The sequence below is a fragment of the Lithobates pipiens genome, unplaced genomic scaffold (assembly GCF_037356315.1).
Source record: "Lithobates pipiens isolate NorthernLeopardFrog02 unplaced genomic scaffold, aLitPip1_a1.2 Scaffold_8, whole genome shotgun sequence".
Lineage (NCBI taxonomy): Eukaryota > Metazoa > Chordata > Amphibia > Anura > Ranidae > Lithobates > Lithobates pipiens.
Window position 1 is genome coordinate 535,316,733 of NW_027507903.1, and position 27,154 is coordinate 535,343,886.

The 27,154-nt window shown below is 46.3% G+C and overlaps 1 protein-coding gene across 1 annotated transcript; it reads left to right on the forward strand.

The window, feature by feature from the left end:
- Positions 1-1,380: 1,380 nt before the first annotated feature.
- Positions 1,381-27,154, forward strand: VAMP5 (vesicle associated membrane protein 5). Its single transcript, XM_077469568.1, has 3 exons — positions 1,381-1,577; positions 13,760-13,897; positions 24,963-27,154. Exons 1-3 carry the CDS (start codon positions 1,575-1,577, stop codon positions 25,140-25,142), a joined length of 321 nt encoding a protein of 106 aa, XP_077325694.1. The 5' UTR covers positions 1,381-1,574; the 3' UTR covers positions 25,143-27,154.

A 27,154-nucleotide genomic window follows, 5' to 3' on the forward strand; every position in this document is an offset into this window, starting at 1 on the left:
GAAAGTTATCGCGTCTACAAAATATGGGATATATTTATGGAGTTTTTATTTATTTTTACTAGTAATGCCGGCGATCAGAGATTTTCAGCAGGATTGTGATATTGCGGCGGACAAATCGGGCACCTAACTGACACTGTCACTGTACTAATGACACTGGCAAAGAAGGGGTTAACATCAGGGGCAATCAAAGGGTTAAATGTGCTCCTAGGGCAGGGTTTTGCAATTAGCAGACCTCCAGCTGTTGCAAAACTACAAGTCCCATCATGCCTCAGCCTCTGGGCGTCATGCTTGTTCCTGTCAGACTCTTGTTATGAATCACGGAACTTGTAGTTCTGTGACAGCTGGAGGTCCGCTAACTGCATATCCCTGTCCTAGGGAGTGCTTTCTAATTGGGGGAGGGGGCTTTGACTGGGGGAAAACAGAGATCCGTGTTTCTGCTTAGAAACACAAGATTTCCATCTTCCTCTCTCGCAGCAGGATGGTATATGCCTTTGTCACATCAAATTCAGCTACCCATCGCATTTTGCTACCCGCTGGAGTGCACATGCGCGCCGCCGCCATATACGTTCCAACACAGGGCCGCTCGCCACGCTTTGGGCACGGCCTCGTTTTGCTCGGCATAGTTACAATCTAACTCTATGTCCGCTTGGATGGTGGGGCTTGAACTGGGACTCAGGGGTGTGGGCACACAATTCTGCGCAAGTGCAGATCGCCACAGTGTTGGAACGTACATGGCAGCAGTCCAGCGGGTAGCCAAATGTGATGGGTCGCCATATGTGACGAAACACCTTGCTTACATAGGCAGACCGTCCTTCTCTCTCTCCACTGAGCGATCGCAGGTGGCCACCGTGGCCGCCTGACCTGCTAATTGGCTTCCGCTGTATCCAATCACAGTGGGAGCGCGGCCGTTCACGAGGATCGCTTGCAGGTATGTGATTTTGCACTTAAGGGCCGCCCTGCCGCAGTATATGTACATGGGGTGGTCCTTTAAGTGGTTACAAAATGGAATTCGATATATGAGTGAGTGTCTGTTCTCCCACACTGCGCAGTCACCAACAAGTCTAAAGCTGGATACACACTATACAATTTTTGTTCGTTTTTTATTTTATTTTTTTCACTTAGATTTACCAAAACCATATAATATGAGGGGAAACCTAAACACTTTCACTTTGTATACAACCAGGCAGGCCCTTGCACTACAGAGTTGGAGGTAAATCTAAAGGAAATCAAACAAGAAAAGTTGTATAATGTGTATCCATCATGGTCGGTATGTAAATGAAGAGCAGTTTGTGGAGGAGTGTGGGCGTGGCCTGTCATGACACCCTGACACCTGCTCCTCTCACTGACAGCCCATACTATACACACAGGCTATTCCAGGCTGCTAACCTTGGCTCCTCCTCCTCCTCTCTGGGACTTGCAGGGACTTCAGGCTAGGTGACAGCACAGTGATCAGAGAGGGAGGAGGACACACAGCACAGGACTGACACTCAATGTAACTTCTCTACTACTACCACCACTGTGATCTGATCTACTCCCACCATACACAGGGATCTGGGACACAGGACTCCTACATCATGGTAAGTGTGGACTGTTCGCCTCTCCCCCTCCCCAGGCTGCAGATCACAATTCTCTCCCTCTGCTTTCACTTTCATGTATTACCAGAGTAGGAAAGGTCAACAAGAGAGCCTGGAAGAGCTGCTTGTTCTAGATCTGTCACCAGGGATCGCTCTTCCTAGGGGGATTTGCATCATTTCTTGTGCTGAGATTGCTCCCTGTGCAGTGGCGCAGTACAACAGGGGGGGGGGGGGGGGTCTCCTTAGTAATGTCCTCACTTTCTTCTCTTATTCTGAATCTGTGGGGACTTTACTAAAGCCCCGTACACATGGCAGATTATTGGGCAAAAACAGAATCTGCCCGACTTTTCGCCCGTGTGTACTTCTGTCTGTCTGATAGGAGCCAATCGCATGACCGGCTTCTGTCCAATGAGCGTGCTTGAAAACCAGCAGCCGATCGGCATCCAATCAGCGTTTGCAGACAACGGATGCGAGCGACGACCGAAGTATTCTGGCGAGGAGGGGGTCTCCTTGTCAGAACACAATAACGAAGGAGATCGCTGTACTAACATTGCTTGTGCTGGTACAGCGATCTAGTTGTTTTCTTTCATTTTCAGAGGCAATTTCACAATTAATTGTATGGTCTGAGGTAATTTTTAGAGGTAATTTTGAGGTTGACAAGGGGGTCAGAACACAATAGCACAGCAAAGGAGATCGCTGTACTAACATTGCTTGTGTGTGCGATCTGTCAGTTTTCTGAGGTAATTTTGAGGTAATTTCACAAGTAATGTTATGGTCTGAGGTAATTTTAAGGTTTATGGGGGGGGGTCCCCCTGTCAGAACACAGGGAGGAGGAGATTGCTGTTCTAACATTGCTTGTGTTAGTACAGTGATCTGTCAGGTTTTTTTTTTTCATTCAGCCCGGTGTTCTGTGTGTGTGTGTACCAGACGGGAGAAGACAGAATCTGGAGCAGCTGTGCTTGGCAACCAATCAACTTCTATCTTCAGCTTCTTCAGTTACGTTTTTAAAATGAAAGACAGATGCTGATTGGTTACCATGCTAAGCTGCACCAGATTCTGTCTGCTTCAGTCCTGCTAAATTCTCACCCATGGGTCACCATACACATTACAATCTGACTAGTCAATGATTGTGCAAGATTTACCAAAACTTTGTAATAAGAGGGCATACCAAATCTATCCAGTCAGGCAGACTGTAGATCTAAAGGAGATTGTATTATTATTATTATTCAGGATTTATATATCGCCAGCGGTTTACGCAGCGCTTTGCAACTAGGGCAGACAGTACAAATACAATACACTTTAATACAGTAGGAATCAGAGCGCACTGCTCCTTAGAGCTTACAATCTAAGAGGGAAGGTCAAGAGATACGAGAGGTAATAACTATGGAGGATGTGCTGATTGAGAAGATAAATGTACAGTTGTTAGGTGGGGGCCAGATTCTGAAGAGATGATTTTCAGGAATCGTCTGAAAGTGGATAAAGTAGGAGAAAATCGGACCGATTGGTGTAGAGCATTCCAGAGGATGGGAGAGGCTCTGGAGAAGTCCTGAAGGCGAGCATGGGATGAGGTGACAAGGGAGTTTGAGAGCAGAGGTCTTGGGAGGAGTGAAGAGAATGATTAGGTTGGTATTTTGATTGTACAATCAGATTGTAACATGTGTGGTGTGTTTAAAACAAATGCGCTTTTCCTGATTACTGCCATGTCCAGTATTCTGGGGATGACCATGCCATGGGTCTGATTTACTAAAGTTCAAATGCATACATCAGAGCATCAATCATACACTGATCCTCCAACAAGTCAATCATATCCTCACTGTATATACTACAATTCACATGGACAAGTGTGCACAACGTGAACTTACCAACAAGTGTGGTGTTCTATGGTGTGTACTCCAGTGTCTAAGGGCTCATTCACAACACATCAGTTGATCTGCAGGCTCAGAGCTGTGACACGTTATACAAATGTCTGCCTTGTTGTCACCATAATGGTGCGTTGAGGTTGGTTGCAGTGAGTTGTGGAGCGGCATGATTAATCGTTAAAAAATTGTGATCTCGATTCAAACCCCCATCGCGATCTTAATCCGGCATTTACGCGATTCTATGTAAATAGTGCAGAGCCGTTCTCTGCTCACTCACAGCTGTCAAAAAAAAAGGAGCCTCCCGCAAATGTTTATCAACATTGCCAGATAACTATAAACAATGGGGGTTATTTACTAAAGGAAAATCCACTTTGCACTGAAAGTGCACTTGGAATTGCAGTCGCTGTGGACCTGAGGGGGACATGCAAGGAAAATAAAAAACAGCATTTTAGCTTGCACATGATTGGATGATACAATCAGCAGAGCTTCCCCTCATTTCAGATCTACCCCTCAGATTTAGAGCGACTTCACTTCCAAGTGCACTTGCAGTGCAAAGTGGATTTGCCTTTCGTAAATAACCCCCAATGTATCATTTGGTTCTTTTAGATGAAAAAGGGTGAACTTTGGTCTGTAGATGAGGGCAGTTTAACCATTTAAATACTAAACCCTTTTCTGACAATTGTTGTTTACAAGTTAAATATCTGTATTTTTTGCTAGAAAATGACTTTTAACCCATAGCGGCCGAATAAAGGATTAATAGCGCTTTGTAGGCGCTGCCCATTCATTTCAATGGGCAGGGGCGGTGGAGGAGTGCTGTATACATCGCTCCCACACCGCCCCAAAGATGCTGCTTGCAGGACTTTTTTTCCCGTCCTGCAAGCACATTGCCCCACTGTGGAAGCACTCAAGTTTTTACCCTGAGGTGGCTTGAGAGGCACTTTTCAAGCGCTATTTTAGCGCTAAAACACCTGAAAAGAGCCTTCAGCATCAAAGAGATCTCACTAACAGATCTGTCTGTATTTTTTATCAGGGAGAAGAAACAGCCAGATCGCTGATCTGTGTGCTCAGTCCTAGATCTGTGACCTGTGCGCTCAGTCCTGGATCTGTGATCTGTGCGCTCAGTCCTGGATCTGTGATCTGTGCGCTCAGTCCTGGATCTGTGATCTGTGCGCTCAGTCCTGGATCTGTGATCTGTGCGCTCAGTCCTGGATCTGTGATCTGTGCGCTCAGTCCTGGATCTGTGATCTGTGCGCTCAGTCCTGGATCTGTGATCTGTGCGCTCAGTCCTGGATCTGTGATCTGTGCGCTCAGTCCTGGATCTGTGATCTGTGCGCTCAGTCCTGGATATGTGTGCTCAGTCCTCTATCTGTGTACTGTGTATCTGTGTACTAGTGTTTGTAAACACAGGACTCTGTGCTATGATTGGCTACAGCCGATCAGCAGATCTCAGCCATAAATCATTGTAAAAAAATCCCACTGTAGCTGCGCAGCCCTATTGAACTCAATGGGGAGTTTGACAAGCTGTGCTGCTGCAGCCCAAGGTCAAAATGCTGCAGCCACGGCATGTGAACCACCCTGTTTGGCTATTTTAGAGTTTGGCTGGGTGGCTCAGGAGCCTGCTTTTACCACCCCCCCGACCACCCATCTGAAAAAGACCTATTTCATGAGCTGCTGTACCTATTATTCCTAGTGTCAGGTGTTGGTTTTCTATATGTTCATAGACCTTTACACCTTGGTACACACTATGAGGTGCGGGAACCGCATGCAATTTTGAACAGGAATCGCACCGCATTCCTGTTCAAATCACATACTATTCCTCAGTAGTGCGGTTTGAGCCATTATTCTGGATGGCTCAAATCGCACCGAATCTGCACCAAAATCTTGCAGGACCCTTTTTTTTTAAATATTGAGCAGAATTAGGTCCGGCTCTCCACAATGGCTGATGTGAATGAGCCCTAAATCTACACTGGCTGAGCGATGGAAGGGCCTAATAATATTGTGATTATTTTAAATGTTTTGTGTGTTAAGAAAAAAAACTATAACTATATAAACTCCAAAAAGTGGATTCTGTTATTATTGAAGGTGAGATGCCGCAGAGTACTTTCCAGAGGATATGAAAGTGCAGTCATGTGACCACATCCGCTGTGGCTCAGCTTCACTCTCTGCTTTTTCAAGTTCTGATGGGGAACATCTGTACGCCCTCTGATAACAGGTTGCCCTCCGACAACAGGGTGCCCTCCGACAACAGGGTACCCTCCGACAACAGGGTGCCCTCTGATAACAGGGTGTGCATGTTTTAGAAGAAATGGGTGGGTGATATTTCTTATAGCGAAAGTCTCTAACTCAACTGAAACAATCGTACAAAACCCCCTTTATGGGACTTTTTAAGGCAGATATGACAATCGTGTGTATTTCAATAAAAGGCTAATATGCTAAGCTTATAACAAATGTACAAAGTATACATCTTTATATCCCATGGCTGACATCAAGATTTGAGTGGCTGGCTGCTTTGTCTTATGCCGCGGACTTTCCGGCAGACTAGGTCCGACGGTCTTCCCGACTGACTTTCGATGGAGTTCCTACGGACTTTCTGAACTAACGGACTTGGCCATACACGACTGGACTAAGTCCGTTTGAAAGTCCGTTTGTTTTGAACGTGATGACGTAAACGGGACTAAACAATAGCCAGTAGCCAATAGATGCCCTTGCGTCGTATTTGGTCCGTCGGGCCAGGACACAGACGAACGGTTTTCCCGATTTTAGTCCGTTGGATAGATTTGAAACATGCTCTATTGCTGGGTCTGTCTGATTTTTTTTTTTAAAACAATCAGACTAGTCCACACACAATCGTATTGTCCGATGGACTAATCCCTTCGGACCTAGTCTGCCGGAAAGTCCGGTCGTGTGTACGCGGCATCATACATGGAAGCCCCACTGAATGTGAGTTGACCCCTCGGATGTGAACTCACCCAGGTCCGGGGTGGACAAGCAGTGCGTTGGCAGCCCTTGTCTTGCAACCTTCTGTATTAAACAATTTATATGTTGTTGCTGATCTACTATACATGGCATACCCCTGCTTTATCCCATGAAGAAGTTTTTTTTATCCAAAACGCGTTGGGTTTTGTCCTGATGTCTCTACAAAAATGTAACTACTTCCCGCTCAAGGTATGTCATATGAAGTCCTTGACTTTGTGCGGGTATATCTGAATGAATATATCTGAATAAATATCTTTACTGGCGGCTTTCCCTGCTCGACGGTGGCCTCCCCTTCCCCTCCTCTCCACAGGTCACCACTGCAGCGGTGGCTTCCTTTTCCTCCCTCCTCCTCTGTGGCCAATCGGCAGTCTTCCCTTTTTCAGCCAATTGTAAAACGGGTCTCACACCCACTTCTGATTGGCCGGATTGAGGATCAGTGTTTCAACAGCGAATATTCATTGGCTGTTGCAACACCTGGGTGGGCTCATGGCGCAATGCTCTATGCCACAAGCCTACCCAATTTCGAAGCCTATGGCTCTAATCAGGTGCTTAAAGAAAACACCCCCGCCTTTGTAATTCAGGCACCCAGCGTCCTGAAGGGGGCTGGATGCATAAATAGGGGGTGACCGCGGCAGCCGTGGATAGATTCATGCTATGCATAAATCTATTATACATATAGGGGGGGGGCATAAATAGAGGGAGCGGCGCCGGGCACCCCAAGTGGATGGGCTGCCACTGCCCGGATGGCCAAGACACTCATGGACATCGCTGGACAGAGATGGGGCTTAGGTAAGTATTGAGCCGCTGCTACACACAGAAGGCTTTTATCATAATGCAAAGAATAAAGATAAAAAAAACCTTCTGACTTTATAACCCCTTTAAAGAGGAAGTAAACCCTGATGGGTTTTACTTCCTCTTTGTTTCCCTGAAAAGGTAAAGCATAATGGGCTACTATGCATCGCATAGTAGCCCATTATGTGTCACTTACCTGACACAGGAGCCAGCGAAGTCACCGCTGTCCGCTCTTCCACGAAGCGTCCATCTTCCTTCCCGGTATCGCGGCTCTGGCGCTGTGATTGGCCGGAGCCGCGATGATGTCACGCTAACGGCATGATCGCCATTAGCAGCGGCATGCTCAGTGCGCCTGCGCGCCGCTGTCTACGGTGCATGCGTCATGTCTTTTGCAAATATCTCCTAAACTGTATAGGTTTAGGAAATATTTCTTGCACCTACAGGTAAGTTTTAATCTAGGCTTACCTGTAGGTAAAAGTGGTCTGTAAGGGTTTACAACCACTTTAAGCCATGACAGGCATACTGCAATTGTTTATATATTATGGACACCTGTAGTTTTAATATTTTTAGGCGTGTTTATGTTATAACATTGATGCAGTATTTTTTGTATATAACATCTTTTGTATACTCTGTGGATCTTTTGTAATAAACTTGGCATACTTCCCTTTTATTGAAATACACATGATTGCCATATCTGCCTTAAAGCGGTAGTGAACCGCGGCAGTTTGAAAAAAAACAAAAACAAAAAACCTGTAAGACAATTGCATAATGTGCTAGTATGCATCGCATACTAGCACATTATGAAATACTTACCTTAGAATGAAGCCCTCCAGGGGCGCTGTCACCGATGACAGGGCTTCCATCTTCCCCCGGTCTTCTTCCAAGTACGGACTCCGGCTGTATGAATGGCCTGAGCAGCGATGATGTCACTCATGCGCATGCACACGGGAGCCCTCAGCTCCAGCATTAAGCTCTGAAGGTCCAGCACCTTATGCATGTTTAGGAGATATTCATTTTACCTATAGGTAAGTCTTATTATAGGGTTACCTGTAGGTAAAAACCACAAAGCAGACTTTACTACTGCTTTAAAAGTCTCATAAATGGGGTTTTGCACGATTATTTGAGGGTGTGCATGTTTTTTGGACTAGCTGTATGTTCATTTCATTGCATGCCGCTGAGCTGGTTACTTTGGAGTCTTATTTCTCATAGGTAAAATGCTGACACATGTATTCCATAGTGCTATTTATAAAAAATGATGCAATGAATGTACCGCCAACCTTTTAACAAAAAATGTAATAAATGCACCTACGGTAATAGAATAAAAAATATGTGCTTATTTAGTTTTTGCACTGAAGCCTGCAGAGTATTGCAACCCTAATCATTGCATCATGGGCACAATGCTTAGGCTCCTGAAATGTTTACATGCCAGTCTCAGGTCTACGAATCTATTGTCATGGGACTGGAGAAAGTGAGCAATGGATAACAAGTGCGGTAATGTCACCACACACATTCTCCATTGAGATCTCTGAGGTCCTCTGCCATAGTGATAGATGGCACTAACTAGGTGCAGGGATCGGGTATAAATCAGGCCTGCCATGTGCATCCCTGCAATGTAGCAGAACAATGGCTGGAAGATCTGCTCTCTTTTTCCAGCTCTAGCTTCTAAGGCCTAGTTCACACCTATACATTTTTTTTAGTCCATTTAACATGGTTTCCTATGGATGTGGTTCACATCTGTGTATTTTATGGAAAGGGCCAGGGACTTTTTTCTGGTTTTTGGTTCCATAGACTTCAATGGATCAAAAATGTGTATTGAAAAACGCAAAATGCACCTGGAATATGCAAACTGTAACCTGCATAGGTGTGAACCAGGCCTTAAGTAGTAATCAACTTTATATAGGGGGCTTCATATAGGGGGCTTCAAGTGCAGATCCTGACACCACCAAGAAGCCACACTTAATGCTCAGTAAATGTCAGTGTCGGCTGGTGCTCAAAAATTTTTTGGGGGGGGGGGGGGGGGTAGTGCGCAAACAAACTGAAAAATTCTAAAAATACTGAAAAAAAAAGCCATCAATTGCAGCCTCACTGTGCCATCAATTGCAGCCTCACTGTGCCATCAATTGCAGCCACTGTGCCCATCATATGCAGAGCCTGTGCCCATCATATGCAGGCTGTGCCCAACATATGTAGCCTCTGTGCCATCATTTGTAGCCTGTACCCATCATATGCAGCCTCTGTGACCCCCCCGGCTCGCCATCTGACTGGCACACATTTACCCCATCCTGTTGTCGGGTCAGGCAACTGGTGACAGCGGCGAGCTCCTGTGTCCTCCATGGTTCTCTGTCCTTCTGTCACTGCGAGAGCAGCAATGCTCTGTCCACCTTCTTTGAAGTTTATTAGAGCCTATGGCTCTAATCAGGTGCTTAAAAAAAACACCCCCGCCGCTGTAATGCAGATGCCTGGCGTCCAAAAAGGGGCCGGATGCCTGAATAGGGGTAGGCTACAGCGGGCATGGATAGATTCATGCTATGAATGCAAAATCAGACGGACAAAATCCGACGGATTTGGTTGTCGGAATCTCCGACCGTGTGTACAAGGGCTGAGAGTAGTCATCAAGTGCCAGCATCTAGTACCAGACGAACGGGACTCTCCAGAGGTCATAAAGGAGCTCACACCACTCACTACCTGCTGATGCGTTTCGAGGGGACTGATCCCTCTTTTTCAGAGCTCAGTAGTGGGCTCTTCTTCAGCAGTCCCTGTATTAATGCCCAATGGGGCAAGGGTTCCCCACCCTTGAAGGCCAATGTGTGCTTTTTCATAGCTGGTCTGGTGTTCCGCCTATGCACAGGAGTGCTTTCGTTTTGTTTTTGTAGGAGAAAGTCCTAACCTGGGGGGCATGTTACAGGATATGGTCAGAGACTGCAAACATCCTGCAAGAGATAGTCAGAGACTGTGGACATACTGAAAATATGGTCAGAGACTGTGAAAATACTACAAGAGATGGTCAGAGACTCTGGAGACTCTTCAGGAGATGGTCAGAGACTGTGGAGACTCTACAGGAAATGGTCAGAGACTGTGGAGACTCTACAGGAAATGGTCAGAGACTGTGGAGACTCTTCAGGAGATGGCCAGAGACTGTGGAGACTCTACAGGAGATGGCCAGAGACTGTGGAGACTCTACAGGAGATGGCCAGAGACTGTGGAGACTCTACAGGAGATGGCCAGAGACTGTGGAGACTCTACAGGAGATGGTCAGAGACTGTGGAGACTCTACAGGAAATGGTCAGAGACTGTGGAGACTCTTCAGGAGATGGCCAGAGACTGTGGAGACTCTACAGGAGATGGCCAGAGACTGTGGAGACTCTACAGGAGATGGCCAGAGACTGTGGAGACTCTACAGGAGATGGTCAGAGACTGTGGAGACTCTACAGGAGATGGTCAGAGACTGTGGAGACTCTACAGGAGATGGCCAGAGACTGTGGAGACTCTACAGGAGATGGCCAGAGACTGTGGAGACTCTACAGGAAATGGTCAGAGACTGTGGAGACTCTTCAGGAGATGGCCAGAGACTGTGGAGACTCTACAGGAGATGGCCAGAGACTGTGGAGACTCTACAGGAGATGGCCAGAGACTGTGGAGACTCTACAGGAGATGGTCAGAGACTGTGGAGACTCTACAGGAGATGGTCAGAGACTGTGGAGACTCTACAGGAGATGGTCAGAGACTGTGGACATCATACAAGAGCAGTTTAGAGACTGCAGACATACCTACAGGATATGGTCAGAGACTGTGGACAAGTTACAGGAGATAGTCAGAGACTGCGGATGTATTACAGGAAATGGTTAGAGACTCGGGACGTACTACAGATGTACTAGAGGAGATGGTCAGAGGCTGTGGATATATTCCAGGAACAGGTCAAAAACTGTGGACATACTACAGGATATGGCCAAAGACTGGGGGCATGCTACAGGAGATGGTCAGAGACTATGGGTGTATTACAGGAAATAGTAAGAGACTGGGGATATTCTAAAGGAGATGGTCAGAGACTGTGGATGTACTGTGCGTGAGCGAGCCTCCAGGTGTGACCCCATATCAAGCGGCTTGCTATGGGGACACAGAGAAGAAGAGGAGTCTAGAGCACCGGTAGGGGACCCCAGAAGAGAAGGTTTGGGGTTGCTCTGTGCAAAACCATTAAACAGAGCAGGTAAGTTTAACATGTTTGTAAATTTTCATTAATAAAAAAATAAAATAAAACATTCTAGGCTTTACAATCACGGAGATGTCTGTGTGAGTACACAGCTCTGCCCATCTTCAACATATTCTATCTGGAGTATCACTTTGCTTGCTGGAGTTTCATTATGGGGAAGTGGGATTTTGTCACAGGAGTATGTTGGCGATGAGGGGAAGAGAACTGGCTGTTTGAGACACAAGACTGAGCGTGTGCAGATGTGTGGCAACACTGCAGAGGGAAGATCAGCCTGTAAAGCGTTGCCACCGGGAATGAGGAAGCACAAGCTCCTGGCAGGATCACCAGGTATTTACTGTTTACTGAAATGGTTTCACAACACACCGAAATTGACAATTTTATTTGGGAGCCTCTAATGAAAAAATACATTTTGGGTTTCCTGACACTTTATGGTATGTTAAACCGACCAATTGGGAACAAATAGGAGAAATTCATTGTGACGGTTTACATACAGTCTGACCCTTATCATGTCCTAAATAAATAAGATGCGCTGTTTTTTTTTTTTTTTTTTTTTTTTTTTACTGTCACAGTAAAATGATGTGTCTATTGACAAAAAAAAAGTGATCCAAACCTGTCATGTGCAATATAAAGATGAAAAAAACCTACAATGAACACGACGTGTAAATGCTTAAACTCAAAAAACCTTCTAAACAAATGTCTAAATATTGAAAACAAATGTTTCCAACAGATAAAAGTCTCTATAATAATAAAAAATAGAAACAATGTTGAACAGTTTGTGTGTTCACATGGAAAAAAAGAAGTGTAAGTGGATCCAACTTCCCACATGCAATTCCAACTGAATAATCCTGATGAGGATCGACTACTTCCATATGAAGAGAGGGTATCACCACCATGCTGATTGAATAAAATAAGCCACTTACCAAAAGGAGCGATCCTACCAAGAGATCATATGCATATGTATGACTCCTCCTTAGAAATCAAATGGCCAGCTGCCATTTAGTGCCCCTGGTCGGCCGACAGCACTACCTCCCCCCACCCCACCCCTCCACCATCTCTGTCGGTTGGGTCACCCGCTCTGCTCTGTGCCCCGAGCCCACCCTTTTTTGAATCCTAGTAGAGCCTCTGGCTCTAATCATGTGCTTAAAAAAAAAGAGAACACACCCCCACCCCCATTGGAATCCATGGTTCGCCGCCCCTGCATGTAGATCAGGGGGCCGGACGCATGGATGCTGGGGGCAATGCCCATGCACCCCTAATAGATGGGCCACCACTGGCCGGCCGGCTTTGAAACACAGAGTCAGGCTTGTATATCTCATTACTACCACATGTCACATCAGGCAATATGTAAGGCAATAGAGGAGGCTAATAGTGCATTACTGTATATAAAACTGGTTTATTGAATAAAAAATGCACTTAGATCCAAGATGCCAAAAAACGAGCAATGTATGTTATGATGGTGCTCAGCTGCCTTCAGAATGGTTGGCACTAATGGACGTCTTGTTGCTAGCTCCGATCCAACAGGAGTGCCTAAAAAAAAGCTGTATAGACATGCGTTTTTCACACTCTCCCATTCATTTATACAGGGCCAAACACATTCCATTCTGCCCCAAAAAAAGCTCAGGTACTATTCTGAGCTTCACGGGACAGATGACCAGTGACACCTCACTCACGTGTGAACATGCTCATTGAGAATAATGGGATTCTTCAACTGTCACAGTAATGTACACACGATCGGAATTCCAGCCAGAAGAAGACTGATGAGAGCTTTTCATCTGAAAATGCGACCGTGTGTATATGCTCCATCGGAATTTAGCTGTCTGAATTTCCACCAGCAAAAAATTGATAGCATGTTCTCAATTTTCCCGACGGAAAAACATTCGGAAATTCCGATTGTGTGTATGCAATTCCGATGCGTAAAAACTCACGCATGCTCAGATTCAATTAGGAGATGGAAGCTATTGGCTACTGGCTATTGAACTTCCTTTTTCTAGTCCCGTCGTACGTGTTGTACATCACCGCGTTCTTGACGCTCGGAATTTGGTGTGACCGTGTGTATGCAAGACAGCTTGAGCAAAATCCTGTCGGAATTCCGTCAGGAAAACCATCAGAGCTTTTTCTGTCTGAAATTCCGATCGTGTGTACGTGGCATTAGGAATCAAGCAACAAAACACACAGGTGTGAATGAGGCCAACTGTGTTTTTTTTTTTTTTAAAGGGAAGCAGCCAATCAGAATTCACCTTTCGTATTCATACTAGGGTCTCTATGCACTGTATCCATATATTTCTCAGTTATCACTGCCTAATGATTCATATTTGGATGGTTCACATGAAATCTTTTTCTCTGAATTTCAGGCAGACCAGAAGATAGACATGTGCCAGCGGGAGGCAGAGGAAGTCACCGTGTTAATGAAAAATAATGTGGTCAAAGTTTTGGAGAGGGAAGGGAAACTGGCAAACCTAGAGGTTCGCTCCGATGAACTGAAAAGTATGGTACGTTCATGTGACCAGCCCCATTCCCATAATACACAATTGTCATATAAGGCGATGAATCCCTCCTGGATTGAGTTGTATTGTAACTGTACTGTCTGCCCCCATGTTGTAAAGCAATGCGAAAACTGTTGAACTATACTGCAAACAATATAAATCCTGTATTATAATAATTATTACATATTACATAATAACTACCGAGCCAAACCCATGCTTGGGACAAGTGCAGAGCCAATTCCTCCGAAATTTACGCACTGGAGAAAGATATTGCACATACAGCTCACAACCAGTTCTATACAAATTATCTGACATCCTCACAAAGTATGCTTCTGATACCTGCTTTATAATGTTTAATCCATACCTTACGATGATCAATACCCACCTTAGGATGATTGATACCTACCTTATGATGATTGATACCTACATTATGATGATTGATACCTACCTTACAATGATTGACGGGACATAAGGATGATGGAAAGCTGAACTAGTTTTTGTTTTTTTTGCCCTGTTTGAAAGAAATGAATATAGTACTGTAGCTGCTGACTTTTAATAAACAGACACTCACCTGTCCAGGGATCTACCGCTGTCTTCACCCAAACCGGTTGTTTGTCCGTCTTTGGGTCCCTGGCGCCAGCATGTGTACTATGGGCAGCCAGCTGTGCTTCCTTCCTTGACAGCTGGCTTCCCATTGCATATGGGTGAGTTGTGCTGCACTTTCTGAATGTTCCCACGGCCTTCTGGGACTTGTGATGTGTCCCAGAAGGTTGTGGGCTGGGAGGAGGGGAAGAGAACTTCTGATGGATCATAGCAGCAATCTGCCCGGAAGTGGGTGCAGGTAGCTGTCAAAAGCAGGTACCTGCTTCCCCCCCTTCCCCAACAAAGTGACAAAAATAGAAGGTAGGGCATAAAGCGGAACTTCCCCTTTAGACCTCTTTCACATTGGAGCTGTGGCCACGTTAGTGCTAAAGCACCGCTAGTTTTAGCGCTTGTCGCTAGCAGGGCACTTTTAACCCCAAAAAAGGGGTTAAAAACTCCAGTTTTGTGGCACTTTCAAAATGCTTTTAAAGTGTATTAAAAGTGTTGCCCATTCATTCCAATGGGCATTCCAATGGGCAGTGCACCACCTCAGTGTGAAAAGGCACACTGAAATGAATAAAAGGCGGTTTTCAGGCGCTTAGCAGAGGCTAAATGAAAAAAGATGAGATTGCGCTATGGAATAGTAATGGGTAAGAGCTGCCTCTACTTGATACGCCCCTCCCAGTCGGGTTGGACCTATTGAAGTATGGAAGAAAATTGGGTAGAGTTGGCGCTATACCTTTAAATAAAACAATATATTTAACTAAAAAATGAAATCTTTTGTGCCGTGAAATCGCTGCTTTGTAATGTGCTTAAAGGGTATTTCCATGTGCTATTGGAATACGGATGTATATGGCCAATGAGGGCCCTGTGTCTTATGTGCTACTTTAAACCTTAAGTGCACCTTCCTTCTGTGTATTTAAATTATATATGCTCACTATAATGTCTCTCACAAAAAAAAAAAAATTAAATATATATAAAAAGAATGTTGGTGGGTGTAAAAAAATTCCTTAATGTTACATGTCACTAATCAGCGTTTTTGTAACCAATATCAAACCACCAGGTGATTATGCTATAATACATAAAAGCCATAAAAAAATATATATTTAAATTAACAAGTGAATTATAATGTGCAAATAGTTCAAGTCCTCCAATATTCTTTCCAATTGATATGAAGATATATTTAAATAAACAAATGATTTATAATGTGCAAATAGTTCAAATCCAATATTCTTTCCAAATGGTGACTTGTGCAGACTGCCAGAACAAATTCCCGGTGCATATGGCATACATCTATTCCCTTAGAATATAAGGCGGTGATTGGTCCCGCAAGTTCTTGGTAATACAGGGACACGGGGGAAGCAAATACAGGCTCAGGAGACTGAGTAAATTTGTATTATTGGGCAGTTCCCTTTACAAAGATGGCGCAGGCTAACTCCACACATGCGCGGAATACTGCACCCTATATAAGTGGAGAGGTGCACCAACATGGCTGCTCCTGATGACGTCTGTATGACGAAACCGGTAGGGCGTGGCCATAGGACGTGACCTCTCTATAGCAAACCGCAGCGGCCGGCGGTGGAAGTTTTTTATTATTGCGATTGCATAACCTGTGATATGTGAGTAGTTTTCTTTTTTAATAAACGAACTATAAAGACATACTACACCATAGATCTCCTTTTCTTTCATGGAATATATGAATGAGACCTTTTACCAGTGGATGACAAACCAGATTCCCAGGGAAACACCAGAGAGCGGCACAGGGTCTAACACTGTGGAGGTGACTTTGCCGCGGCAGGGGTAGGGATCTGGTGAGCACAATACAATTTGATTTCACCAAAGCGCACCGGGAATTTGTTCTGGCAGTCTGCAGAAGTCACCATTTGGAAAGAATTTTGGATTTGAACTATTTGCACATTATAAATCATTTGTTTATTTAAATATATCTTCATATCAATTGGAAAGAATATTGGAGGACTTGAACTATTTGCACATTATAATTCACTTGTTAATTTAAATATATATATTTTTATGGCTTTTATGTATTATAGCATAATCACCTGGTGGTTTGATATTGGTTACAAAAACGTGGATTAGTGACATGTAACATTAGGGAATTTTTTACACCCACCAACATTCTTTTTATATATAATTATTGTTTTTTTTTTTGTGAGAGACATTATAGTGAGCATATATAATTTAAACATACAGGAGGAAGGTGCACTTAAGGTTTAAAGTAGCACATAAGACACAGGGCCCTCATTGGCCATATACATCCGTATTCCAATAGCACATGGAAATACCCTTTAAAGTGGTTGTAAACCCTTACAACACACTTTGACTTGAATGATTTAGTCATGTAACACTGTATCCAAATGTAATTTATTACATTTTTTAGAAAGATAAATCTTGTTTTGGTTGTATTTAAAGTGGACTTTCACCTTAAAGATGATGTTGTGGCACCCTGCCTTCTCCCCCTCCCTCTCTTACAAGTGGACATTTTTTGTTGTTTTTGGAAAGTCCTCTAATTGTGCTCCCCTTCTCATTATCTCCACAACCTAGAGGTGTTCTGTAGTCCTCAGAGAGAACTCGGGGATGATAACAATATTTGGCAAATCAGTCCAGTATTGTCTGCTCACAGCAGAAAGTTATGCTGCGTACACACGGGCGGACTGTATGGCCTACTTAGTCCGCCAAAACACATTTCAGCGGACAGTCCGCTCGTGTGTGGGCTTCAGCGGACTTTTTCAGCGTGCAATACGGCGGACTAAGTATTTCGGAATGTTCGAAATACTGTCCGTCGTACTCGCATTTCGGCGGACAATCCGCCCGTGTGTATGCCAGTCCGCCGTACTTTTGAAATGAGCGGACTTTTCCCGCCCGGAGAAAAGTCCGCTCATTTCGAGCGGGTATCCAGGTAGGCGGGGCCCGCGAAGGAGACGTCGCTGGCCCCGCCGCCTGGTATGGACTTAAAGGGGAACCCCAACGCCGAAAAAAATCGGCGTGGGGGTCCCCCCCAAGTCCACAACAGACCCTTGTCCGAGCACGCTACCCGGCCGGCCAGGAAAGGGGGGCGAGCGAGCGCCCCCCTCCTGAGCCGTACCAGGCCGCGTGCCCTCAACATGGGGGATGCCTTGGGGAAGGGGGGGCCGCGCGGCCCCCCCACCCCAAAGCACCTTGTCCCCATGTTGATGAGGACAAGGGCCTCTTCCCGACAACCCTGGCCATTGGTTGTCGGGGTCTGCGGGCGGGGGGCTTATCGTAATCCGGGAGCCCCCTTTAATAAGGGGGCCCCCGGATACCGGCCCCCCAACCTATGTGAATGAGTATGGGGTACAATGTACCTCTACCCATTCACCTGTAAAATAAAAGTACCAAAAAAAACACAACACACGAGATAAAATACTTTATTGCACAGCTCCGGGGCCTTCCGTCTTCGGGGGTCTTCTCGCCGGACTCCTCCGCTATCTTCTTGTAGCTCTTTTGCTAGCGGAGGAGTCCGGCTTTCTTCCTCGCCGCCGGCCTCTTCTCCCGACTTCGGGGGTCTTGTCCCCCTCTTCGGTTCTTCTGCCGGGCCACCGCTCCTTCTTATAGCTCTTTTACAGGCGGTGGCCCGGTCTTCTGTCGCCGCCGCCGCCTTCCGTTCTTCTTCTTCTTCTTCTTCTTCTTCTTCTTCTTCTTCTTCTCCAGGAGATGTTGCCTCGACGATCTCTCCGGCCGGAATGCCAGGGACGCACTGCGCGGCCACTTATATAGGGACAAGGGGCGGTGTCACATGGCTTTATGTCACATGGGTTGGTCACATGGGTTGATGTCACATGGGGACTATGACATCGTAAGGGGGCGGGGTCACCATGTGACACCAACCCATGTGACATAAAGCCATGTGACACCGCCCCTTGTTCCTATATAAGTGGCCGCGCAGTGCGTCCCTGGCATTCCGGCTGGAGAGATCGTCGAGGCAACATCTCCTGGAGAAGAAGAAGAAGAACGGAAGGTGGCGACGGAAGACCGGGCCACCGCCTGTAAAAGAGCTATAAGAAGGCGCGGTGGCCCGGCAGAAGAACCGAAGAGGGGGACAAGACCCCCGAAGTCGGAAGAAGAGGCCGGCGGCGAGGAAGAAAGCCGGACTCCTCCGCTAGCAAAAGAGCTACAAGAAGATAGCGGAGGAGTCCGGCGAGAAGACCCCCGAAGACGGAAGACCCCCGGAGCTGTGCAATAAAGTATTTTATCTCGTGTGTTGTGTTTTTTTTGGTACTTTTATTTTACAGGTGAATGGGTAGGGGTACATTGTACCCCATACTCATTCACATAGGGTGGGGGGCCGGTATCCGGGGGCCCCCTTATTAAAGGGGGCTCCCGGATTCCGATAAGCCCCCCGCCCGCAGACCCCAACAACCAACGGCCAGGGTTGTCGGGAAGAGGCCCTTGTCCTCATCAACATGGGGACAAGGTGCTTTGGGGTGGGGGGGGGCCGCGCGGCCCCCCCTTCCCCAAGGCACCCCCCCATGTTGAGGGCACGCGGCCTGGTACGGCTCAGGAGGGGGGGCGCTCGCTCGCCCCCCTTTCCTGGCCGGCCGGGTAGCGTGCTCGGACAAGGGTCTGTTGTGGACTTGGGGGGGACCCCCACGCCGATTTTGTTCGGCGTTGGGGTTCCCCTTTAAGTCCATACCAGGCGGCGGGGTCAGCGACGTCTCCTTCGCGGGCCCCGCCTACCTGGAGACGCGTTCAAAATGAGCGGACTTTCCTCCGCGTGTGTGGGCGAGTCCGTTCATTTCAAAAGTAGGGCGGATAGTATGGCGGACTTAGTACGCCGTATTAGTCCGCTCAAAAAGTGGTGTGTGTGGTCAAGTCCGTTCATTCGAAAGTATGACGGACTGTCCGTCGGATTGTCTGACGGACTAAGTTGGCCAGACAGTCCGCCCGTGTGTACGCGGCTTTAGAAGCTCATTGATTGGGTCATGTTATAAGATACATATTAAAATAAAAAAGCTGGTTGGCAGGCTCAGTGGGTATTTCATTTTTAGCTTTTTTGCACCTATTGAAAACATATTACTAAACTTTCAATTCCATATTTAACAGACCAAAAATAGGAAGTTTTTCACCTATTGAAAACATATAACTAAACTTTCAATTCCATATTTAACAGACCAAAAACAGGAAGTTTGTTGTTGAGCTAACCATACACATAGATTTGCACATTCCTGATTGCACACTGTCGGCGGTTGGGGCCGTGCAGCTGTACACAGCTCCATGCAGTTCCATAAATACAGAGTCCAGGGCATACAGCAATGATACCCCGTCATAGAAGGGTCCTGTGTTGAAATGGCAGATAGAGCCACCAAAGCATAAGTCCAATGCAATATACCACAAGCAAACCACTTCAATGGCTCTAACAGAAAGGAACAACGTTTGGAGGCAACCAAGGACTTATTCCTCAGGCAGAAGTGACAGTGGCTGAGGAGGCCCTTAGCGGCATTCGTCGGGGATCTCCCCATGCCAAACCTCCATGAAGGCCTTCATATGCCCCGCACCTGAGTGAGTGGGGGTGTCCCTTCATTGTGAAGATATACAAAAAGAGAGGGGTTCCCCTTGTGTAGGACTTTAGCGGCACTAGAGTAGAAGTCACAAATCAATGAGATTCCCTAGTGAAGGATGTAATTCAATCTCAATCTATTCTGACTACTTGCAATATCAGTTATGGTTGATATGTACACTCCATAATAAAGTATATTTTTTATTCTTGTAATTTCTAAAATAAATATATGGCTATTGTTCTATCTCATTGATGTGTGACTTCTACTCTAGTACCGCTAATGTCCTACCCAAGGGGAACCCCTCTCTTTTTGTATTTGTATATTGGATGTTGGCACTGTGAAACAATGACTGCTATCTCTCTATTCTTCATTGTGAAGAGGACTTGTTGCCCAGCTTTGAAATTCATGCTTGCTTCCAGAAATAGGAGTGGGGTTTGGGCTTAGAACCTGAGACCTAAGATTGGAGAAGGGAATACATCTTGGAAGTAGAAGGATCAGGTTTTTGAACCATAGACTTAGCCTTATTTATAAGTGGTAACAGACTACCCTTACCCACAGTCCTGTTTGTTTATCAGAACAGTGTGCTGCTGATGTCTTGGATTAGACACATGAACGCTTGCATGCTGTATGTGTGTGCTCATGTGATGAGCCTTTAAGCTTGACTATATCATGAAGAGTGGGTGGCCCTGCCAGCCTCCTCCTGCCCAACATCCCTCGCTTGAAAAATCAAAGGATCCAGGTGACAAATTGTCAGCCGAACAGCAGCTGCATCCAATCTAATGCAGCCACTGCTAGATTATTTTGAAAGCTGGTGGGGCTGCCTGTCAAAATAAAATGGGAACAGAATGGGAGATTGGTCCATCTATGCTCTATAATGTGGGTAGTGGAATGTGTTTGTTAGTTTTTTTGTTCCGCCTACTACGAGTGTATGACCAGCCTTTATGCCGGCCATACACAGTGCAAATTTGCACGATTTGCCTATCAAAACAGTCAGTGCTGACAAGGGAATCTCTCCTACCGGGCAATTGTGTGCACCCGGCGGGGAGGCAGGCAGGGGAAGCCATTCCTGCTGGTAGAAGACAGTGATTATCGCTAGCAGCTGCTAGCGATAATCACAAGAGAATCCATCAGGCTGGTTGTACCCAAGTTGATCAATCAACCAAATTGATGCATTCAGCCTGCCCATTAAAGTGGTTGTAAAACCTATACTACCACTTTTACCTAGAGGTAAGCCTATAATAATGCTTACTTGTATGTACTGTGAATATCTCCTAAACTTGCACCGTTTAGGAAATATTCACTGTACATCATCGGCAATGTGCACTGAAGAAACGGCTCGCTCGTGCCACTTCTTCAGTAGTTGTGCTATGACCGGTGGCTCCCATGTGCATTTGATTGGCCAGAGTCCGCAAACCCAGAAAAAACTCTGGGAGACATGCCGCTGGTCACATCGGTGTACGGGGACCGCTGCAACAGCTTCAAACTAAGGTAAGTATTTCATAATGAGCTAGTATGTGATGCATATTAACGCATTATGCCTTTGTCTTGCAGGTTTTTATGTATTTTATTTTTTTGGAGAATTTACAACCACTTTAACTGCTGAACCAGCCGAGATTCGAACTGTATATGGCCAGTCTTATGGTTTACTTTCCAATATACATAGAGTGTGTTTCCTGCTCAAAGATACTCTGTATTCTTAAAGGATAAGTTCACCTTTGTAAAAAAAAGAAAAAATAATACACATCTTTTTGCAGGTAAAAAACTTGCTCATTTATTTTTTTCTTAAGCCGCGTACACACGGGGCGGACTGTCTGGCCAACTTAGTCCGTCAGACAATCCGACGGACAGTCCGTCATACTTTCGAATGAACGGACTTGACCACACACACCACTTTTTGAGCGAACTAATACGGCGTACTAAGTCCGCCATACTATCCGCCCTACTTTTGAAATGAACGGACTCGCCTACACACGCAGAGGAAAGTCCGCTCATTTCGAGCGCGTCTCCAGGTAGGCGGGGCCCGCGAAGTCTCCTTCGCGGGCCCCGCCGCCTGGTATGGACTTAAAGGGGAACCCCAACGCCAAAAAAAATCGGCGTGGGGGTCCCCCCCAAGTCCACAACAGACCCTTGTCCGAGAACGCTACCCGGCCGGCCAGGAAAGGGGGGCGAGCGAGCGCCCCCCCTCCTGAGCCGTACCAGGCCGCGTGCCCTCAACATGGGGGATGCCTTGGGGAAGGGGGGGCCGCGCGGCCCCCCCACCCCAAAGCACCTTGTCCCCATGTTGATGAGGACAAGGGCCTCTTCCCGACAACCCTGGCCATTGGTTGTCGGGGTCTGCGGGCGGGGGGCTTATCGGAATCCGGGAGCCCCCTTTAATAAGGGGGCCCCCCGATACCGGCCCCCCACCCTATGTGAATGAGTATGGGGTACAATGTACCCCTACCCATTCACCTGTAAAATAAAAGTACCAAAAAAAAACACAACACACGAGATAAAATACTTTATTGCACAGCTCCGGGGGTCTTCCGTCTTCGGGGGTCTTCTCGCCGGACTCCTCCGCTATCTTCTTGTAGCTCTTTTGCTAGCAGAGGAGTCCGGCTTTCTTCCTCGCCGCCGGCCTCTTCTCCCGACTTCGGGGGTCTTGTCCCCCTCTTCGGTTCTTCTGCCGGGCCTTCTGTCGCCGCCGTCGCCGCCGCCTTCCGTTCTTCTTCTTCTTCTTCTTCTTCTTCTCCAGGAGATGTTGCCTCGACGATCTCTCCGGCCGGAATGCCAGGGACACACTGCGCGGCCACTTATATAGGGACAAGGGGCGGTCTCACATGGCTTTATGTCACATGGGTTGGTGTCACATGGTGACCCCGCCCCCTTACGATGTCATAGTCCCCATGTGACATCAACCCATGTGACCAACCCATGTGACATAAAGCCATGTGACACCGCATAAGCACCGCGATAAGCCCCCCGCCCGCAGACCCCGACAACCAACGGCCAGGGTTGTTGGGAAGAGGCCCTTGTCCTCATCAACATGGGGACAAGTTGCTTTGGGGTGGGGGGGCCGCGCGGCCCCCCCTTCCCCAAGGCACCCCCCCATGTTGAGGGCACGCGGCCTGGTACGGCTCAGGAGGGCGGGGCGCTCGCTCGCCACCCTTTCCTGGCCGGACGGGTAGCGTGCTCGGACAAGGGTCTGTTGTGGACTTTTTTCGATTTTTTTTCTCTATTTTTTTCGGCGTTGGGGTTCCCCTTTAAGTCCATACCAGGCGGCGGGGCCAGCGACGTCTCCTTCGCGGGCCCCGCCTACCTGGATACCCGCTCGAAATGAGCGGACTTTTCTCCGGGCGGGAAAAGTCCGCTCATTTCAAAAGTACGGCGGACTGGCACACACACGGGCGGATTGTCCGCCGAAATGCGAGTCCGACGGACTGTATTACGGAAATTCCGAAATACTTAGTCCGCCAGACTGCACGCTGAAAAAGTCTGCTGAAGCCCACACACGAGCGGACTGTCCGCTGAAATGTGTTTCGGCGGACTAAGTAGGCCAGACAGTCCGCCCGTGTGTACGCGGCTTTACTATGAGCCTGCAAAACATTGCACCCGTGATCAGCATATTGTAGGCGCAATGCAGGGCTCTTGCAGAGATTCTGTATAAGCTGTCTGCTCGTACCTCCTACGAGCAGGCAGTAAAAGCTAGTACACACAGGCCAACATTGGCTGGTTCAATAAAAACCATCCAACATTCAGCCCGTGTGTATGGCACCCAAAAAACCAGCACCTGGCCGGCTACCGATCAGTGCTCTCAGCCAATGGCTGAGAGAGCTGATCAGAGTGTTCTGGAGGGGGGCCGTCCCCCCTGTCAGAACACAACAGCAGGGGAGATCGCTGTACTAACGTCAGATGGTTAGTACAGTGGCTGTCAGTTTTTTTTCGTTCAACCCGCTGAGTTGAATGAAAAAAAAAACTAGTAGTAGTGTGTACGAGGCTTTACAGACTGCTAGGAAGACTCAATGAACTACCTAGAGTGCTCCACAGTGCCCTGGTATTTCATTGAGAACTACAAGCCGACAGCTGCAAAGTATGTCGGTACACGTAGTCTTCACACACACAAAAATCTGAATATATGACGCAGCCGGGTGGGCGGAGCTCTGCACAGATGTTTTTTTTTTATTGTGACAGCAAGTTCGGGGAGAAGATCCCCACTGACTGTCAAAACAGGGGGTGCAGAGAGTTGCTGTATCTGTAACATATTACACCCTAAATATAGGTGTAACATGTAACATGTTACAAAAGATGTATCTTTTAAGCTAGCCATAGATGGATCAAAATCTGTCTGTTTTCTCCTCGATCTGGACGTTAATCGTTTACATCTATGTGAACAGTCAAGACTACAAGTGCATTAATGAAGATGTAATGGTAACCTCTTCTGTATTGTTTTGTAAGTCTTTTGAACCCAATACCTGCAGACGGTTTGTATATTATACCGTGTGTCACTCTCTTTTTGCAAAAATAACGTATTGGAAAAAATCTGTCTGGTTTAGCATCTACATCTAATTTCCTTCTATGGCCATTCTCGCTTGACTGAAGTCGATCTAACCATTGACTTCTGTTGATTGAGGAAGTTGGAAAATCTTTGTCGATCTGTGATTCTGACAGCAAAGGAGTCCCGCTGTCAGAATACAATGGCGCAGCAAGGAGGATTCCACCATCTTCCTCCATTGAGTGGATGGAGTAATAACATTTATTATTTTGTCATCTGTCCCACTGGATGAACAAATAAAAAAAAATGGTGAAGCTATGGGCAGCCATATACTGGTGGCTGTATACTTGTCCCTCAGTGCTTCAGTATCCTGTATACTTCTGGCCAAGCTGGCTGTGATCCCAGGTCACTTCTGCATAAGTAATTTGATCTAATGAACATGCTGATGATACAAACATTAACTCCATTTCTTCCTTTGCAGGCCAGCGATTTCCAGAAGACAGCCCGGACAGTGGAGCGTAAGACCCGATGGGAGAAATGGCGCTGGTACTTTATTTGTGGAGCCATTGTTCTTGTGATTGTAATTATCATCATCATCATACTGGCCGTCCAGTTTGGTGGCGGTGGGGGAGAGGCCCCATCAAATCCAACAAATCCATAATAAATAAACTTGGGAAAGACTTGAAAGGGGGCAGCGGATCTCTTCCAAACATGGGACAATGGATACAGAGGTATGATACAAAGGATCTGCTTGCAAACATGGAGCCTATATCCTCATAGTCCAATGAGAGCATTGCTTTTCATCAGCCAGATACTGATCGACCTCTGAACATCTATCAGCCAACATACACAGACCTCAAGGCTGTTCTTGCATTGTATATGTGCAGATGATAGGGAATACTCTGATAAGCACTGCCAAGAACCATACGACCCTACTGTGTTCTGCGCAGCTCATGTGCTCCGTACACCGCGCTATGCACACTACTTGAAGCAACATTCAGGAATGATGCCCCTCCCCCTTTGTGCAATGTTCCGTTCCAACATGCATTTATGTACTGTTCCGTTCTTGGGTTGATTTATTCAAATTGGAGTGAAGCCATAGTAACGTTTTAGTGTCTATTGTTGCAAGTCCAGTTGCTTGTTTTATTTCAAAAGTGGAGACTTGAGACAACAGATCGATTTTGTTTAGCTAATTAAGAAAGTTGGCTGGGCGGTGGATACAATTTCCAACAGGGAAAGTATCAGCATGGAGTTTGTTTGTTTGTTGCAATTGAGCCTGTTTGAGTTTTCTCCCACAATGGCAAAACCTGCTTTTGTCATTTTGTTTTTGAGTTAATCGTCCTCAGAAACTGAGTGTACATTTGTTCTGTTCCCAAAATCAAATGTCACTAAGCTATTTTCTCCCCAGATTCAATGTAATTCATTCATATAGACTAGAGTGAATCAGGAAAATACCACATTATGGCCAGTAGATGGAGCTGATGATCATAGGAAACATAGAGGGATCAAAATCTGTCCGGTTTAGCATCTACATCCAAATCTTTTTCCTGATTCACTTTTCCGAACCACTCTATTTTGAATAAATGAATAACGTTTGGCCTGGAGAGAAAGTAGCCTATAAACATTTCATTTTGCCCCTGTTCACATAGAACAAATTAAGTTTTCAGAACAAATAGCTTATCCTTTTAAAGCGGTTGTACAGTCTTTTTTTTTTTTTTACTTTTATCTACAGGTAAGCCTATAATAAGGCTTACCTCTAGGTAAAAAAATATCTCCTAAACCTGTATGGTTTAGGAGATATTCCCCTCGCAATGAGTTGCTAACTGCAGCAGCGCATTCGCACATGGGATTCTTGGCTGGAAGCCCGGCAGATGCCGGACCCTGCGCGGGAGTGACGATATCGCGGCTCTGGCCACTCACAGCACCGGAGCCGCGATACCCGGAAGACACGCTGAGGGAACATGTCGGCTCCCTTGGCGCGTATCGGGTGAGATGTCAGGGCCTCGTTCTTAGATAAGTATTTCATAATGAGCTAGTATGCAGTGCATACTAGCTCATTATGCCTTTTCCCTTACAGGTCTGAAAAAAAAAAAATTCAGCGGGTTTACTCTCGCTTTTAGCTGGCCATAGATGGATCAAAATCTGTCCGGTTTAGCATCTACATCCAAATTCCTTCTATGGCCATCCTCGCTCGACTGAAGTTGATCTAACCATTGGAAATCTGTGTCAATCGTGATTCTGACAGCAAAGGAGTCCCGCTGTCAGAATACAATGGCGCAGCAAGGAGGATTCCTCCATCTTCCTCAATTGCATGGATCAGGTAATCAATTTGTTTTTGTTGAGCTGATGATCATAGGAAATGACTACTAATTTATTATGATTGTCAGCTCCATCTGCTGGCCACTATGTGGTATTTTCCTGATTCACTTTTTCAAACCACTCTATTTTGAATGAATGAATAACATTCGGCTTGGAGAGAAAGTAGCCTACAAACGTTCGATTTTGCCCCTTTTCACACAGAACAAATGTACATGCAGTTTCTCAGGACAAATAGCTCTGCAAATTGTTTTGAAATACAAGCATAATTGCTATAAGCGTGAATGTGTGAGTGAGAGAAGCACTGGTGTAGACGTTATCAGCAAATGTAAATAAATAAAATCAGACTTGATAGCC